The sequence below is a fragment of the Gymnogyps californianus genome, chromosome 20 (assembly GCF_018139145.2).
Source record: "Gymnogyps californianus isolate 813 chromosome 20, ASM1813914v2, whole genome shotgun sequence".
NCBI classification, from domain to species: domain Eukaryota; kingdom Metazoa; phylum Chordata; class Aves; order Accipitriformes; family Cathartidae; genus Gymnogyps; species Gymnogyps californianus.
Window position 1 is genome coordinate 5617078 of NC_059490.1, and position 25907 is coordinate 5642984.

The following is a 25907-nucleotide window of genomic DNA, read 5'->3' on the forward strand; positions in this document are numbered from 1 at the left end:
CCTCCAGAAAATTCCAGGATGAGCTCCAGCATCTCTAGAGCAACAGCAGGGTTGCAGAGGTAGCTGTGCTCAGCACCCAGGGCTTGAGGTTTTCTCTGACACAACATTAGAGACCTTCTCCTTGGGGTAAGGCTGCATGCAATCCCTTTTAGAGCTGCCCCCAAACCCCTAATTCAAATTTAGGGCAGTTAAAGTGTTTGCATAGAGCCCAGGTTCATCTCTGAAATAACTTCAGAAATTATAATTAAAGTTTTTTTTCCTATTCACATCAGCTGCTCTCCTAGCAAGCACTCAGGCCCCACCAGCTCTGCAGGGGACCACTGGTCTGCCCAGCCACACCAGCAGCAGAGAGCCCAGCTCTGAACACAAGCCATACTAGTAAAAGTGAAACGAGCCCTACTCAGAAACACACAGAGCTCTGTAAGAAAAGACCAGAGTAGCCTCATCTCTACCTCCTACTTCTTCAGCCTGCCTCAATTTTTGAGGTAGCTTGCTTAACTCTCCCCAACCTCCCCCAGCAGCAGCATCTGCTCCCCAAAACCAGCCAGCCTAGGCTCCAGTTCTGCTATTTATAGAGCCTGGGAGCTGTGGCATTGCCGGCAGCTGTGCTAATGGTCATTTAAAGACAGCTGGTGGTTGGGGAGTTGCTATAGATGAGGGGGGAACTCCCAGTTCTGTTTCTTTTGCTCTAGCTTTGCTGCAGCTCCTGAGCAGGCTCTGGTCCTTCCTGGTGCTCCCCCAGTGTCCCTGCTGGTATTGGGCTGTGCTGTGAGCTGAAAACCCCCATTTCTCTTCATATATTTCCAGAAGTACCCTTGGGTTTCAACAGCTGGAGAGGTTTTTTCCTTGCTGGGGCCAGCGAGGAGGGGAGAGGCTCCGGAGGGGGGTTTGCAGGCAAAGGCTGGCAGCACTTCCCACCAGGCAGGACCAGGTGACCCATTTGCTTGCAGGGTCTTTGCTGGGCCGGTGGAGGACCAGGGAAGGAAAAACCTGTGCAGCCCCTCACTGGGGAGTGCAGTGGCCGGAGGGGCTGCCAGTTGCGCAGGGGTTTAGCTGTGGGGCTGGAGCCCGGCTGTGCAGCCACTAGATGGGAGTGCAAATATGAGCCCTGCTCGGCTCTTCCGCTGCCTGCAGGAAGCAGGAAGAGGAGCGGGCAGGGGGACGGGGACAGGGCCCTGGCCAGGACCCCGGGGTGGCCCGGCTTTGGGTGCCTGGGGGAGCGGGAGGTGCGTTTGGGGTGCAAAGGGAACGCAGGGGGGTGAGGATGGGGTGGGAAACTCATCGTAGAGCTTTCTGTGTTCACACAGGCATGTCTGCCCCAAAGGGCTCTGCTAAAGATAGCTGGGCTGGGGATGCAGTCGTCTGCTGTGCCGCCCTGTGAGCAGGAGCTGCTGGCTGAGCCGCAGCAATGCCCCTGTGCCAGCCTGCTTGTGGCTGGCTGCAGGATTTGGGCTGTTTGGCCCTAAAGGGAGACTAAACACTCGCTGTAACCACCCATCCCAGACACAGCCTGGGTAGCATCTCCCCAGCGTGTGTAGCTCCGTGTCAGGACGGTGCCAGATCCACTCTCCCATCTCCTCCGCAGGTCTCCTCTCTTCTCCTGGCCCTGTGGCGCTTGGTCCTGAGGGTGGCTGAGGACATGGTGGTCCTGAGGGCTGGGCTCTGCCCTGGTCTCACCGAAGAGATGATCCAGCTTCTCAGGGCAAACGGCATCAGGACAGGTAATGGGGCGGCAGCGGGGTCTCGTGTTGGGGAATGTCATCCCCTGCACATTTGGGGTGGCACTGCGCTGTCCTCCCGTGCAGGACCCATCTGCCAGCCTGGGTGGTCTGGGCCGTGGGGCAGCCCCTGGAAAACATCTTCTGCCTCTGTGGCTTTGGCTTCCAGCCCAGAAGCTGCAGTGGGGAGTTTTCTTAGAGCCCCATAGAGAAAAGGAGGGTGGGCGCAGGTTTCTGCCATGAGCATGCTGGGCATTGACTGCAGGAGCCGGGGGGGCTGCAGCTCCAGTCCCTGTGCCCGCGTCATCCCGCACCCTGGAAGGGTGGTGTTGGTGCCATATCCCTCCCATGTCCTCCTTGCTGGATGTCTTCTGGGTCCCCCTGGGTGGATACAATGAGTCAGGACTTCTCCATAGGAGCAGGAGAGTGTTAGCACACGGTAGGCGTCTCTGCAGAGGCTCTTTGAGGGACGATCAATTATGGCTTTTAGAAGGCATTTCGGGATGGTTTGTGCATTTTTCCCCCTGAAAAATGCCCGAGCTCCTGGCATGCTGCACCCTGGGCACCTCCTGCTCTTAGCGGGGAAGGAAAAGACTTCAGGTGGATTCTTTACTTGCTCTGAGAGACTGGATTAGAGCTGAGAAAAACACTATTTTGTTCTTGTTAAATGGAGTCTGTGAGATCCTGTGGGTGCTGGAGCCATGGATGTTGTAATCCTTGTTTTCCCTATAAGAACTGCTTTTTACTTTTTTTTTTTTCAACCAATAACATACACATCTATCTGAAAAAATGAATCTTGGAGTGGTTCCTGGGAACAGAATGGGGCCACTGGTTCTTCTAATTTCTGTGACTTTAGCCCTTTCTGGCATGCCTGGCACTGGCACTTTGGGTCAGTCCTAGCCCCCTGAGACTGGTACACTGGCAGAAGGGGACACTCTTGGCTGGCCCCAGTTGTCAAGTGGTGCTGGGCAGCTCTTGAGCAAAACAGGGAGAATTTTTACCAGCTTCTCTCCCTGATCTGTTTTGCAAGAAACAATTTGTTTTGCAGTGGGCAGCGGGGCCATCTCAGAGGAAAAACTCCAATACTCCATTTTGTGGGGCAGCCTGCTTGTCCACTTGAAGTGTTGGCAGAGGGCACAGACATTTTGCCTGTTGGTGCCTGCAGGCAGGTTTTGTCGAAGCTGGTCATCTCTTTGGTGTTCGTGGTCTGTCCAGGTTTGGCTTCCAACTTCTTGTCCCTCATGTTATTTGCAGTGGTGGACTTTGTGTCATCAGACCTGGAGGACGTTGCCCAGAAGTGCACCCTGTCTTACAAGGTAAAGGGTGACTCCTAAGTCCTGGTACGTTAACTGGGGTGCTCAGAGCTGTTCAGCTCACGGCTTGGATGGGCTTGTCTGGGGGGGGACCTTCTGCAGCAGATGTCGTTAGCCCTGGACTTCCTCAGTCCCGTTTCCCGACATCTCTCTGCCCACCAGGCGCTGGTTGCAGTGAGACGTGTGCTCCTGGCCCAGTTCTCTGCCTTCCCCGCCAATGGAGCAGACCTCTATGAGGAGCTCAAGAGCTCCACGGCCATCCTGCCCACTGGGAGCCCAAGGTGGGTACATCACCCGGCAAGCCAGCAGGGCTGTCCAGGGCTGGGCTTGCTGCAAAAGGCCACGGTTGCCCAGCACAGGCTTTGAATTTCAATGTGGTGATGCCCTGAGCAGGCTCAGTGGTGTCCAAACCATACCCAGCAGCTGTTTTAAAAACTTCCAGCCACAGGCTGGCTCTGCCTTTTGTGAGCAAGAGATGATTATTCTTCATGTCCTATGGCTGCAAAGCCAGCGGGTCTGTGTGCCTTGAGGGAATGACATTGCCGTTGTCCTTGCGAGAGCCTGCACACCTTTTGGGAAGTGGTTGTGTGTTTCCCTTCCAGCCTAGACAACACGCTGCCTTCAGCCTTTCCCTTGAGGGCTCCAGAGAAGAGGGTTATGGATCTGGGAGGACTGTTGAGTGATGATGGTCCAAACTGTCTAGATCAGGCATGGAAATGAGTTACGCTATTGCATGTCCTTATTTCTTCTTTTCCCCATCTCCTCGCTGGGTTGTTACAGTGACTCTGCAGAGAAACCCTGGGTATTCAAACCTTGCTCCCAGGACCACAGCTCTTCTCTAGCTCAGGACTGTCCTCTTGTAGCCCCGACGCTGCAGATCTGCTGTTGCCCACAATGTGGAGAGGGAAGATGGGAGGGAAGGAGCAGAGCCTGAGGCACTTGTCTGCATTTGGGAGGGGGACTCTAGGGACAAATATCTGGGACTGCTGCTTCCTGATGCCCCTGCCGTTCTGGCTGAAGGAGTGTTGATAATCCCACCTTGTGTTCAACCCGTAGGCTGGACCAGCTGCTGGACTCTGGGCTGTACACGGGGGAAGTGACGGAGCTCATGGGAGCGCCGGGCAGTGGGAAGACACAGGTGAGTGGGATGGAGGAGAGGGGAGAGGACAGGCAGGGTGAAGATGATGCCTTCAGGCATGTGAAGCAGAGGGACCTGGGAGGGCTGGCTGACGCCCCGTCCCTGCCTCTCCAGGTGTGCCTGGGCATTGCGGCCAGCGTGTCTCTTGGCCTCAAGCAGCACGTCCTGTTTCTCGACTCCACGGGGGGGTTCACTGCCTCCCGTCTCTACCAGATGCTTCGAGCCCGGACAGAAGATGAGGAAGAGCAGGCAAGTTCCCCTGGAGCCGGTCCCTCCACTTGCACTAAAACTGCCTTGGCTCTTGCCTGCAGACAACCCCCAGAGACGGTTTGTCTGTCCAGCTCTGCCTTTGTCCCCATGGGCTTTTTTGGGTCCAAACTCTTCCTCCCATGGCCGGGTGGGTGCTGTGCTCTGGGACAGACGCTGCACTTCGGGTTTTTTTTTCTTGGGCAGAAGGGGAGGGCTTGCTGCAGTTGCTCATGCTTTCGCTCCCTGAGCTCAATCTGCATTGCTTCTTCCATCAGTACAATGGGGACAACAGTGTTCATGGGGTGGAAGCAAATGTGGAAGAAATAAGGGTCCCTGGCTCCATGGCATGGTATAAATGCAAAGAGCTGGAGGCAGCTGGGCCAGGAGGAATATAATGAGTCCTGGAGGGGGTGAAGCTATTAGTGATGCCACTTTGTGCTGCAGATGGAGGCTCTGCAGCGGATCCAGGTGGTCCGTGTGTTCGACATCTATGAAATGCTGAGCGCCTTGCAGGAGCTGCGGGATCACCTCTCCCAGCAGGTAGAGGTGAGGGTCTGGGCCCCTCTCCCTTCCCCAGAGCTGCAAGGAGGGCAATAGGGCTTGTGTGCCTGACGAGTGACACCAGATCACCCTGTCTTGGGGACATCTGAGCCTCTGTGCAGCTCACAGCCTCCAAAATGGCTGGATTCGTTACTCCACGTTGCACACGATGCCTCCTTCTTTCAGGTCGTCAGCTCCACAGGACCTCTCAAGATCGTGGTGATAGACTCAGTCTCGGCTGTGATTTACCCACTGCTGGGCGGCAAGCAGTCGGAGGGTGAGCTGCTTTGTTAGGATGCGCAATGAGATTGCGGACCTCTCTGCTTGTCCTGAAGAGCATCTTCCATGTGTGTTATGCCTGGAGCTGGGGCAGGACAGATGTGGGTGCGACTGCTCCCAGCTTTTCCTTTGCGACTGGATAAAAGGGGAGTCTGTTTACAGTGTTATCGGCAAACATTCAAGCTGGCTGTGGCCGTGCAAGCTCATGCCAGTGGTTTGAAACCTGGCCAGGGGACAGAGGAGGCACTGAACTGTTTGCCCACAGACCAAAACCTCTGCTTTACAGTGTCACAGCTATATCGTGGTTGCTGGCACAGTTTGCAAAGCTCCCCTGATGCTCTTTCTGCCAGAAAGAACCATAAATCAGGAGTTGAGGGGCTTTCTGCTGGCTGAGATGCCAAGGAGGCTCCTCAAACACCTTCTAGAGGGTCTTGCACACCTGGGTGGCAGCCAGTGCTATCACAGGAGGTCCCCTCACAGCCATGGGCTGTAGGAAATGAAGCTGTGAGCTGGAGAGATGGGTCCTGTACCTGTTAAATCATCCTGGCCAGCTTTGTCTGGAGCTCCTGGTGCTTTTTAGGGTTTTTTTGGCCTCAGGGCTTCTAAGATGGGAAAGGAGGGGGTGGGACAACTTGGGGATTGGTCTGTCCATGCCACATCCGTTCGGCTGAGGTGCCCTGGAGTGTGCAGGTGCAATGGGTACACTGGGGTGCTGGTAATGGAAACGGGTTGAAGGTGTCCATGAACACCAGCACTGGCACTAAACCTTGTGCTCACGCAACTCTAGATGTCACCTGCCTCCAAGATGCACTTTGGGGGTTGGTCCCCAAACACCCAAATGCTTTGTCCTCCTCCAGGTTTGGCCATCATGATGCAGCTAGCCAGGGAGCTGAAGACGCTGGCCAGGGAGTTCAGCCTTGCCGTTGTGGTGAGTGTTGCTGTGCCTTGTCCTTCGCGTGCTGGTGTGTGCCATGGCGAGGAGCCCTGGAGAGGCTTTGGAGCCCCTGGGAGGGGGGACCCCATTCCCAGCTAAGCAGGAGCGAGGGACCTGTATCCCACTGTGCTCTGCTCCCCGACGTAGCTCTGCTTCTCTGCAGCCCGCAGATGTCTTGTTCCAGCAAGTGTGGAGCAAGAACAGGGCTGATTTGCTGCCTGCTTTTGTTGCTGTCCTCAGCCAACAAGGCATTCACTCGATTGAGCAAGGTAGAGTTAAGTACAGACAGATTGAAAGGCTGGTTGTATTTATTTTTGATATAACACCATTCATTTAAGGGGCTGGCCAGCTTACTAAGTAACCTCTTGCTTAGTTACCTTGGAGGAACTGCAGGGCATTGCATCATCCAGAAGGAGCTGGGGACTGGACAGGGCCCTGCTCTAGTCTTCCTCAGCTCTTGGCCAAGCAATTGCATTTGCTTCAATGCACCCAGACAGGTTCCTGGGACCACAATTAATGTGTTTGAATTGGGAAGGCCACAACAGAAAATGGTGGTCTGCTGAACCTGGCACTGGAAGGTGTCGAGACAGTCCTGCCCTTTGCTCTGATTACTGATAAAGTGACAAGGACAGGGTGCCTGGAAGGACGCTTGGAAACTCCAAGTTAAACTTTGCAGGGGGCTTCAGCACCAGGAATCACTGCAGCTTGCAGATACGAGTGAGCTCCTACCTGAGTACGTGTCTGGGACAGTTGCGTGGGCTACGTTTAGAGGGGATGGCATGGGTGTGCCAAGAAGGAGGGGTCAGGATGGAGAAGAAAAAACTTCATAGAAGTAGCAGACCGGCCATTATCTCCTGGTAATCTCCAGTGTTTCATTACACCGAGTGGCACTGCTTTTCCCGGGCACTGATAAGCCTGTTTGTGCTGCAGGTGACTAACCAGGTGACAAGGGACAGCAGCACCGGTCCACTGAAGCCAGCCCTCGGCCGCTCCTGGAGTTTCGTGCCCAGCACCCGGGTGCTGCTGGAGAGCAAAGAAGCCACCTGGGAGAAAGCCACCACGCAGCGCGTTGCTTCCTTGGCAAAGTCACCTCGGCAGGTGAGGCTCCCTGGACCAGTCCCTCTGGTAATGGAGAAGCAGCTATGTGATGTGGACCTGGCTTCGGAGCAGAGGGAGGCTCCTTCTGGGGGTAGGGCAGGATCAGGCCTCATTTGGTGACCCCTGGCAATGGGAGAGGAGCAAATACAGCCTGGTTGTATGCTATGGAAGAGAAGAGCGTCTTTTCCCAACAGCCTGAGCTTGTATTTATAGGCACGGTAAATGAGCAGCACCACTTCCAATCCAGGTCACTGCATTCCTCGTGCTTGTCTCGCTCTCCTGATGGCATGTAGGCAGCGAGGATCCCCCGGAGCTGGCTCCGACACCTGCAGGGGTGACTTTGGCTTGAATCCTGCCTGTGTACGGGGCAGCGCTGCCTGAGCCACCTGGCTCTGCGGCCTGATCCAAATGGGTTTGGATGTGGTGGCATGCTGGGCAGCGAAACGCATCCTGGATGTGCTAAATAACAGTGTGTCTGGGGATATCTCAGAGCAAGATGTTCTTTCTTCACTAAATTGCATTCTCTATTTGTATCTCTGTGTTCAGCAGACCCAGTTAAAATGAGGGCACCAGCAGAAAGAAATCCTTTATTGGATGTAATTGGGATGTAATTGGGGATTTTTGGCTCTGGGGCCGGTGGAGTGGTGTACAGGTTTGCCCTCGGAGTCCCAGCAGTGTGAGGTTAAGCTCCTCTCTGTTTCTCCTTGCAGCCGACAGGGATACAGGTGGAGCTGGATATTGGAAACAGGGATGTGCAGGAGCTGAGCCCAGTGACACCCACACAGGGGCTCTGATGCAGGCGGGAAAGCAAATGTCAAGGTCCAAGAGAGGTGCAAAAAAGCAGGCAAGCACACTGAAGGTTTTACAGACTGCCTCTGAGAGTCCTGCAGCCCTGGGAAGGACGAACATGAAGAAGCTCTTGTTCTCTTGTGCTGCACAGAAAATGAATGTGGGGTTCCCTGGAGATCTCCTTGCCTCAGCAGATGCTGCCTGCAGTGGCTGGGCTGTGTGGGCAGCATGACAACCAGGTCCTTTCCTCTGCTGGAGGCTTGTCTTCACCCAGCAGAGCCAGCCCTGTCCTAAGGTGTTGGCTTGGGACCAGCTGGCACATCCCTGCACAAACCCATGGCTCCTCATGGTGGGGTTTGTTCCCCCCATAACTCGCTGCCCTCTGGCCCCGGAGCTCTGATCGTCCCTGGGCAGCCCACAGTGCTCTTGGTTCAGAAATAAAAAAAAGATGTTGCACACTGCTGTGGTTGTTGAAAGCTGGAACTCAATTAATGGCAACTGCTGTTAACTTAATTAAAATTTTGAGGTTTAGTCCCTAGCAGGAGTGGGGTGGGACAGGCTGTTGATGAGCAGGGACATAATCAGATGCTTGATCTGACCTTCTCCCCAGAGTAACACCAGACCCTGTAGGGAGCTGCTGGTATTTTGGGGTCACTACTGTGCTGCATAAAGAATTGCTGTTAACTGGTGAAAGTGATGATCTGGATCTGCTGGGGTGGATGAGTCCTGACTGACAGCAGCTGGCCCTGTCTCATGCTCAATGACCTACTCAATTGCATGTGGGGAAGTTTAGAATAATCTCTCCTTGCTCCAGTGCTTTCCAGCTGCTTTTGCCTGCTCTGGGCAACCTCTTGGGGGCTTGTGCAGTGCCACGGAGGAGACGGGAGGCTGGGATGGAGCATGGCCTCTCCTCTTGATCCCAGATGTCTTAGACACCCTCATCCTCTGCTTGATAAGAAACCTTCTTGGCAGTTGAGCTGAGCTGTGGCTTGCACTTCCAAGGCTGCTGATGTAGCTTGTGGGGGCTGGGACTCATCAGGGCATGCTTATTAAACTAATAACTCAGCAGTACAGCTCCTGGAGCCTTCTAAGGCAGTGCTGGGCAAGGAGGAGTCTGATTTAGCCAGAATTTGGGTGCTAACTTCTCCAGAGTAGACATAACACTGTACAGCCCTGTATTCCTGAGCAAATAGCTGCTGTAGGGAAGGGGCAGCTAAAAGGGGTATGTGAACGCACATTTTGGTTTCCCAAGAGGCAGTGCCAGGTCTCAGCACAGATTCTTGTTTTGCACATCTGTCAGAGCAATGCTTCCTGCAAAACCGAGCTCTTGGTGCTCCTGGGGCTGTGATTTATGGGGCAGGTCCCATCTCCTCCATCGCGGCCACCCAGCCGCTGCAGCCCCGTGCTCGTGGCTGTGGGAAAGGCTGTGCTCCCAGCAGGTCCTGCCCAGGGAGAGGAATGTGCCAAAGCAACATGAGCTGTACCATTAAACAGTTTTCAGTAAAAATAAATGTATTTTAAAGTTGTGTATTTATTTGCATTTCTGGGCTTTCCAAGCTTGGGAGGGGAGGTTTGGCCCCCAGGGATTGCAGCCTAGCTGGCTGGGGTGAGGAGGAGGATGGTTTTCCTGTCCGCTGGAGACCCGTGCTGATGTGGCTGGTCCTTATAAGCAGAAAATTTAGCTTGTTATGACTCTTGAAGCTGTGAATAAAGAGCTGGTACACACAAATTTCAACCAAAATTGTACGCTACTATTTTATCTCTCTGCCTGAGGTTCTGTAGAGGAAGCAAAGCTCTCATGGGGGAGTGTGGAGCAGGGGAAGAGCCAAATAGAAGCCTCTGGTTATATTTGAACCAAGGGGGCTTTCTTGCTGTCGCTTCCCCTAACTAGCAGGAGGATGAGAAGGGAACAGCCCGCTTTGAACCCTGCATCTGCCCCGGCATGAGACCACCCATGTGCCCAGCGTGCATCTTTGCTGTGGCCCCCCAGGAAATGACAGAAGAAACTCCGCTCTTGCACTTAGTCACTGGGGAGCAGTCATGGGACAGTGATTCAACGGGGATGGGGCCAGTCAGTCAGGAAGAGACTGGGAAAAGGCAACGACGTGTGGGCTGTGCTCCTCCAAAACTACCCATGCCAGGCTTTTGGGCATAGCCGTGACCTGGGGGGATTTTCTCTTCTTGGCGATTGGCTAATTGCAGCTGCGGAAGTTTTATGCCCTCTTAGGAAACAGCTGGATAGGTCGGGGAGGATGGTGTGAGAAAGGGCACGGCGGAGCTTCAGGTGGCAGCTCCTCTGCTCCCGGGTTCACTGCCGAGGTAGGCGATGTCCTGAATTTCTGGCTGTGTTGCCGCAGGGAAGATATTGCTGTGGGTGCTGGGTATTGCTTGGTGTGGGGACAGCAGAAGGGTTCAGGCTATGGGAATCTATTACCCGATCTGGAAAAACTTGACTTCTTACTCAAGCTGATTTGCCCTAAATTTGCATAGTAAAATGAGGCTGAAAAGAGTTTCTGACCTAAATATCCTAATTCAGCCTTTCTCCTCCGTGCTCAGACAGGCACTTCTGCAACCCTGTAAGAGAGGGCCTGGCTGTGCCAGTGCACACAGGGACGTTCCCTCTCCCTGCTCCTTCCCGTTGCCTAAATCAGCTGGAGAACTGCTGGAAAGGCCCGGAGCGGGGTGATAAAACCCATCCCAGGGCAGACAGGGCACCCCTCACCCCAGGCAGTGGGGATGCCTTTTGGCACTGAGGGCTCATTTGCCCTTGATATGTATAAAATACATATATAAGTGTGTGTTTATATGTATTGTGTGCATATATGGGTGCATATATGTATATATGGGGGTGTGTGTACATGTCTGTGTATATATGGCTGTGTGTATATATCTATATATGGGTGTATTTGTATGTATATGTATGCTTCTCGTGCAATGCAGCTAAGCCCCCGTGCACACAACCGAAACTCCTCCGAAACACATGGGGCCCCCCCCAGCTCCCCCTTCCCGCTGCCGGGACAGGGTCTCGAACCCGCGGCCCTCGGAGTCGCCGCTCCCCGCGGGCGGCGCTGCCCTCTCGGCCTCCTGAGGGCGCTAGTGAAGCCGCCGCGCCGCCAGGGGCGGGCCGCCCGCCCGGTGCTGTCTAGCTCGCTGCTCTATGGCCGCCGCTCTGGCCGGCCTCTCTGTGGCTGGCCGCCGCCGCCGCGGTGGGCAGTTGCCATAGCGCCGCCGCCGCCGCGCCGAGCGGAGGGCTCAGGGCCGACCCGCAGCCCGGCCCGGCCCCGCCGCCCGCTCCGGGACGGGGCTGCCGAAGGAGGCAGGTGAGGGGGTTGGGGCGCTGCCAGTGTTTAGGGGGGCTGCCAGGGCTTGGGGGGGCGGGGGGGGCTGTGGCGGGGGCTGCCAGGTTGGGTGGGGGGTGAGGCCTTCGCGGGGGGCTGCCGGGGTTTGGGGGGTGTGAGGCAGCGGGGGTGCTGACAGAGTAGGGAGGGTGCATGGGGTAACGGGGGCGGTTAAATGTGGGGGCCGGGAGGCAGTGGAGTGGCCACTGAGGGTTATCAAGGGGCTGTGGGGTGGGGGAAGCGCTGTGGGTTGAGGGTGTTGTGAAGTGTGGGGGGATATGGGGCAGGAGGGGGCTGCTAGGGCTTGGGGGGCACAGGGCAGGGGGAATGGGGCTGCTCGGACCGGGGCAGGCAGGGGGACAAGGAGAGGCTGGAAGGGGCCTGTGAACGCCTGGATTTTAGTTTTGGGAGATGGGGTGAAGGGGCTCCGTCACGGGGAGTGCTTGCAGGGTTTCCCTAATGCGGGCGGGTGGGACTCAGGTACAGCCTCTCTTCTCTTGTTTAGAAAGCGGCATTCAGAAACTCTTTCCTGTTCTGAGTTATGCTCCCAAAGGGACTCTGAAGTTTAGTAGGTTATTCTGCTCAAAATGCTATGAGAACTGAGGAATTCTGGAGAAGCGCCAGCCTTCAGTCCAGCTCTTTGCTTAAATTGTTGTCTCTCTGCATTTTAGCATGTCTAAGGTGCTAATTTGTTTGGTACGGTGGCAGTGTACCTGGGGTGGGTGATCCTTCCTTGGTGGCAAGGACCCCAGTTATTTTCTTAATGAGGAACTCTGCCCTGCTTCTGCTCGAAATCGGGGGCGTTCGGCAAAGTGAAAGCTATGCAAGTCCTTCCTTTGCCACAGAAGACAAAAGGAGTTCAGAAAATAAAAGTACTCAAGTGTTCTTCAGAACAGTTTGTTCCTGTAAGCTGGTCAAGGTGTTTCCTGTAGTGAGAGTGTTGACATATCGTCAAATCGGTTTCTTACCAGTATTTCAGTATGTGATTGCAGGTTAATAAATGTAAACTCTCTGCAGTGAGAACATGCACGCAGTCCAGTCTGAGAGTTTACAGATCAGGGACTTGGCAAAATAGCTAAGCATGAATGCGCTCAACGTTATGACCGTATGATAAATAAGCTGTTGCACTTGATAGTTTCACATGTTTTCAAACACTGCAAGGATGGCCAGGCTTACTTAGGTATTGTAGAGGTAAGTATAATATTAAAGTGTAGATAGGAATGTTTTAGTTTTATGGTTCTTTGATTAAGATATGTTCAGGGTAATGTTTAATTTGCTGAGACATAAAAAGGTTTTGTTTGTGTTTTGTTTGAGCTCACTTCCTCCTCTGACACAGAACGTATCTTCCGTGGGCAGCACAGGAGGTTTTGGACGTTGGTTTTGGAGAACTGTTTCACGGCAGCGTGGGGACTTGTGGCAGTTTTCTGTTCTTTCTAACCTGCTTATGGAATTGGTAAAGAACTTAGTGGATTTACAAAATGCTTTTTTAGTTCTCCGTTTCATTAGGATGGGAAGGGACAGGTGCATTGTAAGTTGGCAATTTTTAGTGTTTGCGTTGTAGTGGGTTGTATTTCAAAACTTTGAAGCTCATATTTTAAGATAAATGATCATTAAGGCATATACATGATTACATGAAACAAACAAAGAGTATTAACCCTTTGGTGTTTCCACTGTTACCTTGTTTTTCCAGAGCCGAGAAGTGGAACGGAAAGCTGTGAGCTTTAAATGTTGTTTCTTATGAATTCCAGATCCTTGCATTTACCCACTGCCACCCGTCAAATCCTGTTGTCTCCTTAACACGTTTTGTGTTCACGGTGATGGGGAGGGGGATCTTGTAGTCATTCTTCATAAACATAATTGCTTTTGGTAGAACAATTGGGTCTAATGAAACAAAACAATTTACTTTGGCTATTGTCATGTTTTCCATGATGGGCAATTCTCTCTGCTTGTGTGAATCCCGGTGCAGAGTCACCCGGCTGCAGCACTCTGTGTTTGCATATCCACTCAGCTGGTAGCAACTGAACTTTTAATTAAAAGCTGATTGCCTTGACATTGGTGTTCATGGGTTAATGCTTAATTGCTGAAGTTTTTGCTGAATTGGATTAGTTTTAAAGCTATCATTTAAGTATTGTGTTTAGTTGTAGGGTAGAAGAAGTAGGCTGACTTTCAGTGAGGCTTAGTCTTTCTCATTGGCAGGTACAGGTGATTGGGTTCTTAGGAGTCAACTTAAAATGAGAGCTCAATGCAATACTCTGCAATGAGAGTACAAAGGAATAATATATATGAATTATATTTTGGGGTTGGTGGTCACTAGTTGAGTTTATGACCAAAATCTATCTTCTTTTCTCCAGGCCTTCAGTTTTCTCTTTATTATGGTTGACTCCAGTATGGTTTTGTGTTGTTTGTTTGTTTGTTTTTAACTGTGTAATTTTTACTTGTTGTGATACAACTTCGTACCATGGTTTGTTGTTTATAACCACTTAGAGAGACCGTAAACTCTTCAATCAGGCTAGAGCGCGATTTGAGTTGCATTGCCAGTGCTATATATAGAAGTGTTATTAAAACTTGTGCTTTAGACTTTGAACCAGCTTTTGCATGGTGGAAGGGTGTAAGCAGATTTTCACGGAGTCATCTGCTGTGGTGTTCTTAGTGTGCCTGCCTCTGACTCACCTAGACCTGCGTCGGAGGCAGGCTATAGAGCTAGACAGGCTGTGTGTCTGACCCAGTACTGCAGCTTTGCGTCCTCACGTCTAGCCAGGTAAAATGCTGTCCTCATCTAGTGCGTGTTGGTTTCACTGCAATACATGTAGGAAAAATTGTGTTTAATTAGGTTTAGGCTACCTTCCCATCCCTTATAGGAAGAGTGCATTTTCATATGTACATAGGATATCTCAGAGCATCTCTTCTCTAAAGCCTTTGACCAGTCCTGAGAGATACAGAGCCTGATCCAAAGATAAGAAACTAGAAAGTATGTTGAACCAAGTATTTGGTGCTTAATAAAGCACTTTGCAGGCAGAAGGATAATGTGAGATGCAGATAATTATGTGCACGTGTCCCTTTTTTGGACACAACTGCGTGTGAACCCCTGCTGATCAGGGAAAGAGGACCTATTGGTACATGGTAGTAAAAACTGAGGCAACTCAGTACTTCCCTATAGTCTGAACTCTGACTACAAGCATAGCATGGCTTTAAATTACCTGAATATTGCTAGCAGTCTGGCGTGGGCTAAATACTTGAGTATTGATCTAAATTCTCGGGGAGGTGTTACGGTCAATGCTATGGTAAAGTCTGCACTGCTGCGATGCTGCTGCTCTTTATCTGCCTGTGCTTTGTGCTCTGCACTTAAATGTACTCATGTGGTGCAAATGTTTCTCCAGCCCTCCCCTGATTGCCCACTTCCATTGTGAAACCCCAGCCAGTCTCCTGCTCCCCAAAGTAATTCCAGTCATTAGTCTTTATAGTACCTATCTGTGTCTCCCCATATCAAGCTTGTTTTCCTCCACTTCTCAGGGATTGTCATTACAAGAAGCCAGAAATTAGTACTTTGAGCTTCCACCAACTGGCACTCAGGGAGCACGGAACACTTTGCCGGGATGAGTAAGTGTAATCTCTGTTTCACAGGTGGAGAGAATCACATCACTGCTGAATTGATGTCAGAAGCAGAACTCGTCTGCATGCCAAGTCTTCTAACCACCTGATGGTATGTCCCTCCAAAGTCGATTATTCAGACTTCAAAGAACGTTGCAAGGTTGAAAAATTACAATTTTCTTTAAGAAACAGAGTATGATTGTCAGATCAAGAATTCAAATTTTGTATTGGTTGCTCCCTCCTTTCTCAGCCAGTTTCCTCAGAACTGAGATGGCTTATTCTAACCTCTGAAAGCCCTTTCTGGCTTTTAAAATTTATGTTCCCATAAGGGACTTTCTTGAAAAAGAATTGTTGCTTTCTGAGACACTGTTTATTCTTCTCAGTGTCTGTAAAATCTACAAATTCTTCACGTTAATTGCTCTTGAGGTTTTCACTTTACTCCAAAATACTAATTAGGCTTCTTTCTCTAATGCCCTCCGGCTTCTCTGCCAAATAGGCTTGGAATAGGAATTTCCACATTGTATTTCAGTGGAGACTAAAATATTAATTTAACATAAGCTTTTTTTATGCTGCCACCTTTTTATTTACATTCAGAAGGTTGTGGAATATGCTTATAAGAATATATTTAAGCAGCATATGCTTTCAATCTTTTAGTTTAGCCTCTAGACTGATGTTAAGTGAGATTTTAAACAGGCACATTTTAAAATACTCTCTTTTGGGAGTAGCTTGTTGCATAGTAACCTCTACTGCAGAAGGATAGTTCCTTTGGGCATTATATATTCTATATATACACATGGATAATTTCAAATTGCAATGTCACAAGCGGCATCATTGACTCAATGCCACTTACTATGTGCATGAGCTTATATAGGTTTGGCTTGCTCCCCAAATGAGTCAGAAACCATAATACTGCAATCCTGTGGAAGTCCAGACTGAAACTGATGTGACGCCACTTTGTTGATGTCAAAATACCTTGCTCAGAAAGCAATTGCTACTGGCATCAGTGAATGACTTCCACGTTTCATTCACCCAGTGACTTTGAGTTGTTAGAATCGCTCAGATGAATAATTTCTCCGATGTTGTGTTTGAGGACATACTCCGCGAGGTTGCATCATGCATTGATAAGTTTTCTTCCATGAACATGTTGGTGCTTCTTAGGACTTTGCCTGAGCCACAGTTATTTGGAAAACTGCTGAGCACTGGCGTTCCCGGGAAGGGAGGGTCGGTGAGCAGCAAGTTAATACTCCGCTGTATTATGGTGTTAGAATAATCACAGCTGGGCTGGAACTGCAACTGGTACTGCTGCTCTGTTGCAGTGAGGAATCCCTTCTCTATAGGATATTCTTTGAATTTGTTTTATACATATCTTAAAATGGCGCTTTTATTCATCTGGTAGAATAGGTTTCTTTATAGATACTGGGATTTAATAATTTGGAGGACAAACAGGCCCATGGTTTCCTGAACAGGTTTTAAAAATGACAAATTAATCATTAAAAGAAGGGAAATGTTTCTCTGTTTAGATGAACAAAATAACTTACTGAAGCCTTGAACCTCTTCCTATATATGCCCTGTATTCTGGGCTAGCAGCAGAGACGGATAAAATGTCAAGCTTGATAGATTGTTGGAGCTGTTTTTTGGTAGTTAAACAATAATGAAACTGTTACATGCTTGCAGGGAAACACTGCTCTCTGTGTGCGGACTTTGTCCTGGAGAAAGTTTCAATTGTTCCAAAGAAGGGCGATTTCTAAAATGCAGCTTCTGTGGCTAGTCGCACAGCTGTCTAAATTACTGGCTGTCTTGAGGCCATTACACAAGCATTACAAACTAGTTTGGAAACAGTTTATTTTTCAGATTCCAAATAAAGTGTAGATTTCAAAGTCCCTTTTGACTGTATAGTCAAAAAAGTAGAAATTTAAGCTGATGTTTATATAGAGACTGATTTCTGCTCTCGGAGCGCAGAACGCAGGTTTCTTCCAGTCAGAGGCTGATATTTACATAATTAATACCTGATGTTTCTCAGATTGAAAGGCTTATCAGTTGTTGCCTGTGATCATGTATTTCCTTGTTGGCTTAGTCAAATCTAGTCTGTTGTGCATCTTTTTGTGCAAAGGACTCTTGGGTAAGAGGAGTAAGATCTTGTCTCTTATGGAGAAGAGAAGTGAGAAGAAGTTGATGCAGGTAGTTAATAAAAATAAAGCCCCAAACCTCAGCCGCCTTTTTGACAAACTTCTTGTTCTTTCTATTCCTGTTGTTATTTATACTTCTTGCTTTTTGCTACTTGCTTCTCTGACTTGAAGACAGATCACAGACTGATTTTTGCAATGGAAATAACTAAATCAAGAATGTCATTCTGAGTGAAGTAAGAAATTCCTGAAAAGAATTGAAATATGTTGTTTAGCTTGCTGCTGGAGCTTGAGAAGTGAATTGCAATGCATACAAAATGTGCATAGAGAATGCAGTTGGAATTCAAAGCACCAGTAAATGACTACTTGTATATAGCAAAATAACACACTTAAAAAGAAATGCTGCAAGTACTTTGTTTTTATCTGCCGATGTCTGCCTTCAGAGACATCTTAAATCTGCAAATAGCTTTATCTGATAGTCATGAGTGGTGCTGATACCATCTCTGAACTCTTCCGTGGGTGAAAACCTATTTAAAGATTTTCAAAATGTATATATTTTAGAGATAACATATAGCATGTTTAATACAGTGTTACCATTTTAGTTTGTTCACCTTTTGCTGTGTTAAATGCCACTTGTATCACATTTTCAAACAATGTGTTCAACTGCATATAATGAAGCCTTTTCATACAAGAGAATGTAGGCCAAACCCAAGCCTAATTCATGAAGGGCTTTACTTTGTCTAAGTGAAGTAAGATGATCGTTCTTGGAATGAGTCCTGTCTCTTCGTCAGCGTTTTCCAAGTGGTGTTCTGCTCAAAACCTGAGTAACTTGGTAAGATATTGTTATGGAGGCCTAAGCTTGTTTTTTTTACTCCTGGATGTGACTCTTAATAATACAAGCTAAGGCTTTTATTGCTCTGCCTGGAATAACAGATGCAAGCTTGAAATTAAATCTGTAATATGTGCTAGTATTTCCTAAAAATTCCCCTAATAAAAACAAATGTGAAGAAAAGAATATAAACTCTTACTGTCTACTGTATACTTGACTGATCAGCTTTAATCCTTGATTATGGAGGAAACAGTCTAAAAATATTTATTGAACCTTCTGAACTTTTAAATGAAAAGGAATTTTTACAACATCCATAAAAGATTTGAAATCTAAAATCGTAGCTGTTTTTCTAAACAGCAATTTGATAGCGTGCTGCCTCCTTCCGACGTTATTCTTGTCCCAAGTACCAAGAATGTCTGTCTGGTTTGTTTTTTTTTTTTTGACAAGGCCACATTTGTCAGTGATACTTTTTTTTTAAGTTAAAATGCCCCATTAAGTAGAAACAAACTTTTTGAGCATTATTTTATTCTGCACGTTACCATAATTTTCACTGTGAACTGGTAAACAGTTACAACAAAGAAACAAACCCAACAAAAAAAGACCAAAAAAACTAACTGTACTTGCACTGTCTGTCGCACTTGTGTGAAACATAAAGTTGGCCTCAAAATCATCTTGTCTTGTCCTTTTTTTATATTTATGTGTTTTGTTCTAATGTTAAATTGTTAGGATGCTCTGCAAAAGTGCAAGGAGGTTGTTCACTACAAGCATTTCTTCCCAGTAGTGCCTTATTTCTGTGAGCTGTGGTAGTTCTCTGAAAGTATTTAATTTCATTATGAATACAGTACTGCTTTGAAGAAATGAAATACTAACTTGATTCTATTCCCTGATGAGGTATTATCTGTATTTTATGTGTGGACAACAGAGGCACAGAGAATTGAAGTGGCCCAGATGCACAGAGTGTCCGTAACAGACCTAGAAACTGAAAACAAAAATCCTCACCCCAATTGTCCCGTGTTATTTATCCCATTACTAATCTGAAAATAGTTACCCAATGGAATTTGTTGAACTTTTTTTTTTTTTTAATGGGAATAACTGGCATGTGATTTTGTGTGTGTAATCAAAAATGGGGCAGTTTTTGCTGAACTATTGAACTGAAAAAGTAGAACTCAAAATGGAAGAGAGTTCATGTTGATGTTATCAGGTTAGTGGTGGAAAAGATTGTGTCGCAGGGAGCTTCTTAGCAGCAAAAGTCATGTCTGTTTGTGCTGAAGTGCCAGATAAGTTATTACTTGTTTGGGATCTGAGAACAGAAGTGAAGATGTTTTGAGGTTTTATTTTAAAAATAGGTGTTCTTTGTTGTTAAAGGGCTGTGTGAAAGTACAAGACAGCATAGTATCTGTTCCCAGCTTCCATGATAGTTGATACAGTTTTTTTCTTAATGCCCCAACACCAGGATTTAGTCTAATGCGAAAATATTGTCTGTCATTTTACAAAGCAAACAAACCCAGAATGGAAAGAAGTGCTCCTCCCAGTTACAGAGAAGCAAAATGAAAACGTGATGATGCCTGTGTACTGCAAAGGTTGAGAAAAAAACCCCAACAAACCCAAGGCAAATTAAAAAACCAAAATGGACTAGATTTATTGGTTTATAAAACCCAGTGATTTCTGGAGCACTGACTCATGATGTCTGAATGCCTGGGCTTGCCAAAAGCTGTGAACTGAAATGTGACCCTAAGTCTGCTTGTCGGCTTGGGCCATATATGGGAAATTTCCTCTTCATGACAAAGGTAGGGAATCCAGAAGATGCAGGTCCTTAAAGTCTGTCTGAAGCTTTCATTACCTAGTATCCTCTCAGTCTTTTTTAAAATATATTTTATACAGGTTGGATCCAACAATGATTCCATGTTCAGCAATCCTTACTTTCTGCTTTGATCAACATAAATTGCAGCAGTTTTAGGTGAGCTGTGCCTTCGAACGATGCCCTGTTCTGCCTCTGTTGGCAGTTCACACAGGTGCTTAAAATGCTTGACAAAGACTTTTAATGTTCTGCCACAATATATGTATACAGACATGGCAATAAAGGAAAATTACCTCTTTTTGGGTCATGGCTTTAGTTCCAAGACACAAATGTTTACTTGTATAGTTTGTACTGATAATGTAGGTAAGCTCCTGTGTAAGCTCTTGCAGAATCTCCTAGGGATGTTACCCTTCAACTCAGTAATCAAAAATATGGGACAAGATGGCTGTTGGGTTTGTTCATGTTTCAGTTTGAATAAAGCCCAGATTTCAGTCTGCATTGTTTTAGGTTTACTAGTCCTTAATGTTCCACAGAGATTGAGGCTGGAAGAAGAGAGGCATGGCAATTGAACAAGGGCAGTGATAAAGTAACCAATTTAGAATCTTTCAGCCCTAGAAAGAAACACTGTAGATGGCTGGAAATGGACTTTTTCACATCATCAGCCCTGTGAATGTTATAAGTAGTTCATGCTAGTTCTACTGACAGACACTGAATGGTAAGGCTTGAACTTTCCCTCAGTTTTCAAGCTCTTATCCAGGGCTGCATGTACACAGTCTTGAATTTCAAACACTTCAGTGCTAAATGGAGATTGGCACAAAAAGAATAGTTAATATTTATGGAAATGCTTTAAGAGTGCAACTTCAAAGTCTCTCTCAAAGTTTCACCTGTACTTACTTCAAATGAGGGTGGTGTATTTTTCCTTGTCCGCAGGTGAGGTGACTGAGCCATAAATAAACTGACTTTTTTATTCCAATATCTTTTGTTGTCTCAGTAAGAAAACTAGTATTCAGGTTTGTTGCTTTTCAGTGCTGTATTCAACATCCTGGACCTTTCTTTAACTGCTGACAAACTCATAAGTGTTTCTGCAGTCTGGGAGAACAGAGCTTTCCACACCATTTCAGATGTGATGTATGTGCTGGTCTTTGTACATGTCTACCAAAGGAGATGATACGCAGTTGCATTTTATTCTATTTCAGCACCTATTTTGGATTTGAATTCAGATTACTTTGGAATAGGCATAGCTACGAAATGAGTCTGCAATGTTTGTACTTGTTATGATGTGCCTCAATTATATACATTCAGATCTCTTTCAGTCTAGCCAAATAAAAATGATCTTTTTTTAGGCTACAGTTAAATAGGTTAGAGGTTGCCTACCAGTCTGCACAGATCTTTGTTGCGTGCCGTTTTACTGCACGTGCACTTTTCCACATGTATGAATTCCATGGAGTTTAGGTTGATTTTTCTACTAACAGCTCCTGAAATAAGGGGGGAAAAAGAGTAGGCTTTGTGTATGAGGAACTTTGAGGCTATCTTTTGATTTGGGGGGGGGGGGGGGGGGCAGTGGCAAAGATTTAGAAGTTTACTGTTTAAAAATAAACCTGAAGCTTGGCATGAAAAGTAATTTACAGGATTTCCACCTGGTGTTGTAGGTGTTTATCAGCAAACACTCTTGATTCTGGGTGTCTGAGAGACAGCAATAGCACGGAGTCTTTAGAGCATTAGTGCCAACTGCAATCCCAATTTCAGACAAACTTAATGTAATTCTGACTGATACTGTACCACCTCCAACCCAAGCTCAGCTGTTGGATGAGTAACACTGCAAGACTTAAAGATTGTACTTATAACTGTCTCTATTTTGGGAACAGTTGCTTTAGAGTACTTCATCTCTCTGAATCCTTGTACACCAGGTGGAATAGGGAATTTCTGTGCACATTGCTGCAATTTGTGGTGAGATGCCTCCTGTTTTCTGTGTCCTTACCCTGCCTGTGTAGATTGGGGGTAAGGGTTTTTATAAGTTCGAGGAGCTGTGTCTGGGATAATGCCTGTCTTTCTCCTCCGTTCAACTGCCCCCATATGCTTGTGCTTCATTCCAAAGATGAACTGTTGATGAATATGTAGTTTATCCAGTTGGAGAGGAACCTCCTGTCACAATGAAACAAGATGTGCAGCTGTCATCATAGGCCTCTTGATCAAGCTATTTCCGTTGAAATCCTTGGCCCTCTTTTTATCTGAAGTGGGAACTCTAGTGATATGATGAAAATACAAATTGACGTCCTTTCTCCTCCCCTTTTTTCTCCAGCTCCCTGCATTCTCCCCGTTTAGGACAAGAGTATCATTAAAGCTATCCAACAGTGGTTACCTTCTTCCATGGTGAAAGCTGAGGTGATTCAAAGCTGTTCCCCTGATGTCCCTGGTTAAATTGTGGAACTGCTCCTGCTTGTTTGTAATATCTGAATGCTGAAGTCATTTAGTTCATAGCAGTCTTTTGCAGCACAGCAGAAACTTAGTTTGAGCAACTTTCTATTCTGGGCAATGTGAAATTTGCAAAGAGAGTGAGGTATTTGTAGCGTTGTGAGGAGGAAGGCTCCCTGAAAAGCTTATGTTGTGCCTTTGGAGACCGTTTCTGGCTTTCATGTGGGCTCAGATCCAGCTAACCTGCCCCAGCTATTGCTGCGTGGCTGTCATGGAAGAGTGGTCTAGGTGGGTTTTGAGATGAAGTCTGGAGAGTATGGAATGGCGATCTCCCTTCAATAGAGCTGGTTAAGGAAGCTACACAGTTATTTAAATTTTCAGGTTTCCATTTAGCAATTTATTGCTCCATATTGCAAGTACAATTTTAGCAGCTACCTTTTTTTTGAAAAAAACAGCTGGCTAAAACTAAATCCAAGGAAGACTTGTGATGATGTGAATGAACAGAGAAAAAAATTCAGAGCACAAGCCAGCATTGACCTTTTTCCCTGTAATGAAAAGGACTGATTGAAATGGTATGTGATAGCCTAGGATTCCTGGACTGCTCATTGCTAAAGTTTTGACAGAGAGCTTCCACTTTCACTGCCACTTTTGTGTGTGGGACAGAGGATAGAGACACACGTACACCCACGCAGGATGCTAGGAGGGTGGGAATGGTAATAAAATGGAGTACTCTGGAATCTTACTTCTCCAGAGTTTTCTTTCTTCTCTTTCTGACTTGGTTCATGCTATATATTACAGCTGACTTCATTTTGTCTTGCTTACCATACTAGTGTGAAAGAGTGCACCGGATTTTTTAATTGTTTTTCAGCATAGCAGGAGAGTGGAAGGGAGGTCGTCTATCTGAGGTCACAGCGCATTAGTTAGGAAGAGGTATGGGACTAAGGAATTAAGATAGACTGGGTAAGATAAATAATTTTCTAAAACTGGTCACGTGACTTCATTAATCACGTTGTTTTGTTTTGCGTTAACTTGCTGGAAGAATGTCACTGACTTGCAAAGGAAAAAGGCTGTTGTTGAATTTCCATCTTGGCAGATGTCTAGAGACCTAATTACAGTTAATAGCAAGAAGAACTTTTTAGATAAATATTTTTCAATATATAAAGTGCAATTTTGGGTCAAAATAAACAGTTTATATTGAAATAATACACACCCCAGGTACCCAGTTTCTTTTAAACAAAACAGGATTTCCAAGCTTCTCATGTTAAAATTGGGAAAAATTATTTGGTTTTACTTGTGCTACAGAGGAGAGAGACAGTGGGCGAGTGTTGAGTTTGCAATTCAGGTGCAAGGCTGGGAGTCAAGTGAGAGGGTGCCTGCTTCTGCCTTTGGAATTAGCTTCCCGTGCAATGCTCTATAAATCACACAGCTTTCTAAAACCATTTTCTCAAATTTAAAATGAAAATTGCAGCTCTCTGGTTTCGAAGAGGTGCTTGAAGCTTAGATCCTTTGTGCTTGTAACAGTATTGGTGGGATTTGCTGATGGGCAAAGGCGCTTTCACTGAAGATCTATCTGTAAATCTTCTAACAAACAGCCTCAGCAAGTGTTGCTGAGAGTAAGCTTGCAAATTACTTGTAACAGAGCATGCTGATAAACACTGATAAAGCTGCAAAATGTTCTTAGAATACCCACTGTATTTTTTTCATCTGTTTGAGAACTCTAATTCTTAATTTTCCTCTCATTTAAGCAAATTTTCTAAGGGCTTACCTTGCAAATGATCTACTCCAATGTAAACCGGTTATAGCGGTATAAAAGGATCTTTGTCTGTACGACGGTTTCCTCTGTACCATATAACTAGGAAGTTACTTTGGTACTTCTCTCGGAATCAGCAATAATTTAAGGTGATAGCATGTCAGCGTTGTGTGTGGCTGTCTCTGTGCTGAACTACTGCGGCCCCATTTCAGCTTTTTCCTGTGCTGCTTTGCACCCTGCCCCAGTGGGCTACGCTGTTTACTTTCTGCTCTGTGGTAAATGGATGTCACTTCCTTGATTAAAATGCTGGTGTGCAGCCAAATTCTCTTCCTTTGGGCTCACACGCTCGGAGAAGCAGCGCACCTAGTAAGCGCGCACGCTGTTGAATCCAGTTGCGTGCCACGCTCCTTGATCTGGCTCCTGGCTGGACGCGTTGGGATGTGCTGCGTCTCCTGCCTTCTGAGACGCCTGGCGCCCACACATAGAGGCTTTTGAAGGCATCTCCGAGGTGGAGAAGCACAGATGCAGCTGTGTCGTGCTGTATTAAAGAGGGTCTGAAGATGGATTATGAGAAGGCACAGGCTGAACTACCAGCCGTGTACTGTCCGCATCCGATGGGGAAGGTCTAGACAGCGTACGGGCATGGGGTGCCAGTATCAGCCTGCTCTGTCCGTCGAAAGCAGCCAGTGGACGTGAGTATGCAGACACTGTTCAAGTCCAACTGCTAGCCTTGATGTGCCCGACAGCATAGGCGCTCTTGGATGCACAGAAGCCTGACCAAGACGCTGCAGAAACTAACCTGGACACCTGGTTCTGACTATGCTCGGTGCAGATTGACCTGAATACTCTGTCCTCTGCCTTCATAGCTGGCCAGTTTCTCGCCTGAAAAATTTTAGACTGACATCAAAGTTGCTGATCGGACTGGTGAGCAATCCTATATTTGTCTTTGTAAAGATTATTGGTACTGCGTACTTAGATGATTAGGATGTGAAATGTCTCCAGACATTTTGGAAGCACATAACAAAATGGAAAAAGGTCTCCTCCCTCCATACCAAAATTTCAGTCTCTCTTTCCTCTGAACGCTCATGTTTCTAGCTGTGATACAGTGCTGATATTTATTTATGTATTTTTTCAAGATGTGCGTGCTGTCACCTTGGGCACACGTGAACTAGTACCTTTACTCATAATAACATTTTTTTCTATCCCTAAGTAAAAATCTTGTGTGCTCAATCCAGTTGTATATAGCAAATTTAAATTTACATGCTTTGTGATAGATAGCCAGGGCTGGTCCCCACTCTTCATTTTCTCATGCTTTGTACTGGTTAAGACACGACCTCTGCAAATATCATGCTCAGACTGGCAGCTTCCCCTGTGCCTCCTGTGAATGCCTGATTTGCTGACTTTTCCACTTGTCCCAACATATGGTTGCTCCCATTTATCATAATTCAGGTCTGTGTGCCTGTGACACAGGCTGATAAAAAGAATACTTCATGCATAGATGTCATTTAAGCAGATTATTTGATAGCTCTGTTACCAAGAAAGTACTAATTTTTGACCAAGCTGTGAATTCAGTTTGTAAGTGGTAGGTTATTAGTGAAATTAATTTAGCAAGGTATTTCTTATCAGTGCGGGTTTACTAAAAAAAAAAAAAGTTAATTGTAACAATGAGCAACTGTACAGTGCTATTAATGAGGAACCAAGATGGTTAACTCATTAAATACTTAAATCATTGCAAAACAGCATTCATGAAAGTGGGATCTGATTAATTTTGCAGGGAATACAGCATGGAATAATAATGCAAAAATAATAATTTTAAATGTACTTTAGCAAGACATCACTATTTTAAAGCCACAGTGCCCTGGTCTGGCTTTCTGATTAGATTTCAGTGATCTTCAAGCTACTAGAAATGGCAGAAACTACTGCTTTTGTGAATAGCATTAATCCCAGTCTTGGTGTGTTGCCTTGAAAGTTGTGTCTTGCCAATGGATGTGGTTTTGCTGTTGTGGAGGCC

At 47.0% G+C, this 25907-nt stretch overlaps 2 protein-coding genes across 4 annotated transcripts in view; both read left to right on the forward strand.

The window, feature by feature from the left end:
- The first annotated feature begins 713 nt into the window (after positions 1 to 713).
- RAD51D (RAD51 paralog D) lies at positions 714 to 9575 on the forward strand. 3 transcript variants are annotated; one of them, XM_050909158.1, is made up of 11 exons: positions 714 to 931; positions 1586 to 1721; positions 2973 to 3034; positions 3194 to 3312; positions 4088 to 4169; positions 4284 to 4418; positions 4863 to 4964; positions 5145 to 5235; positions 6095 to 6165; positions 7102 to 7269; positions 7980 to 9575. In XM_050909158.1, the coding sequence occupies exons 2-11, from the start codon at positions 1640 to 1642 to the stop codon at positions 8061 to 8063; spliced, it is 996 nt and encodes a 331-aa protein (XP_050765115.1). In that variant the 5' UTR covers positions 714 to 931; positions 1586 to 1639; the 3' UTR covers positions 8064 to 9575. The 3 variants fall into 3 exon arrangements, with proteins under 3 accessions (XP_050765115.1, XP_050765117.1, XP_050765116.1); XM_050909160.1 differs by having other exon boundaries at positions 4863 to 4958; XM_050909159.1 differs by having other exon boundaries at positions 720 to 768.
- A 1760-nt stretch (positions 9576 to 11335) lies between these two features.
- RFFL (ring finger and FYVE like domain containing E3 ubiquitin protein ligase) overlaps positions 11336 to 25907 on the forward strand; it is a 32846-nt gene continuing 18274 nt past the window's right edge. The window contains exons 1-2 of the mRNA XM_050909157.1: positions 11336 to 11378; positions 15018 to 15096. The gene's annotated coding sequence lies outside the window, so the exon portion shown is untranslated. The remainder of the gene's footprint in view (positions 11379 to 15017; positions 15097 to 25907) is intronic.

Coding starts and splice junctions, on each gene's coding strand:
- RAD51D (XM_050909158.1), top strand. CDS start 1,640: ATGGTGGTCCTGAGGGCTGGGCTCTGCCCTGGTCTCACCGAAGAGATG. Junction 3,313..4,087: donor CTGCCCACTGGGAGCCCAAG/GTGGGTACATCA, acceptor TTCAACCCGTAG/GCTGGACCAGCTGCTGGACT. Junction 4,170..4,283: donor CGGGCAGTGGGAAGACACAG/GTGAGTGGGATG, acceptor CTGCCTCTCCAG/GTGTGCCTGGGCATTGCGGC.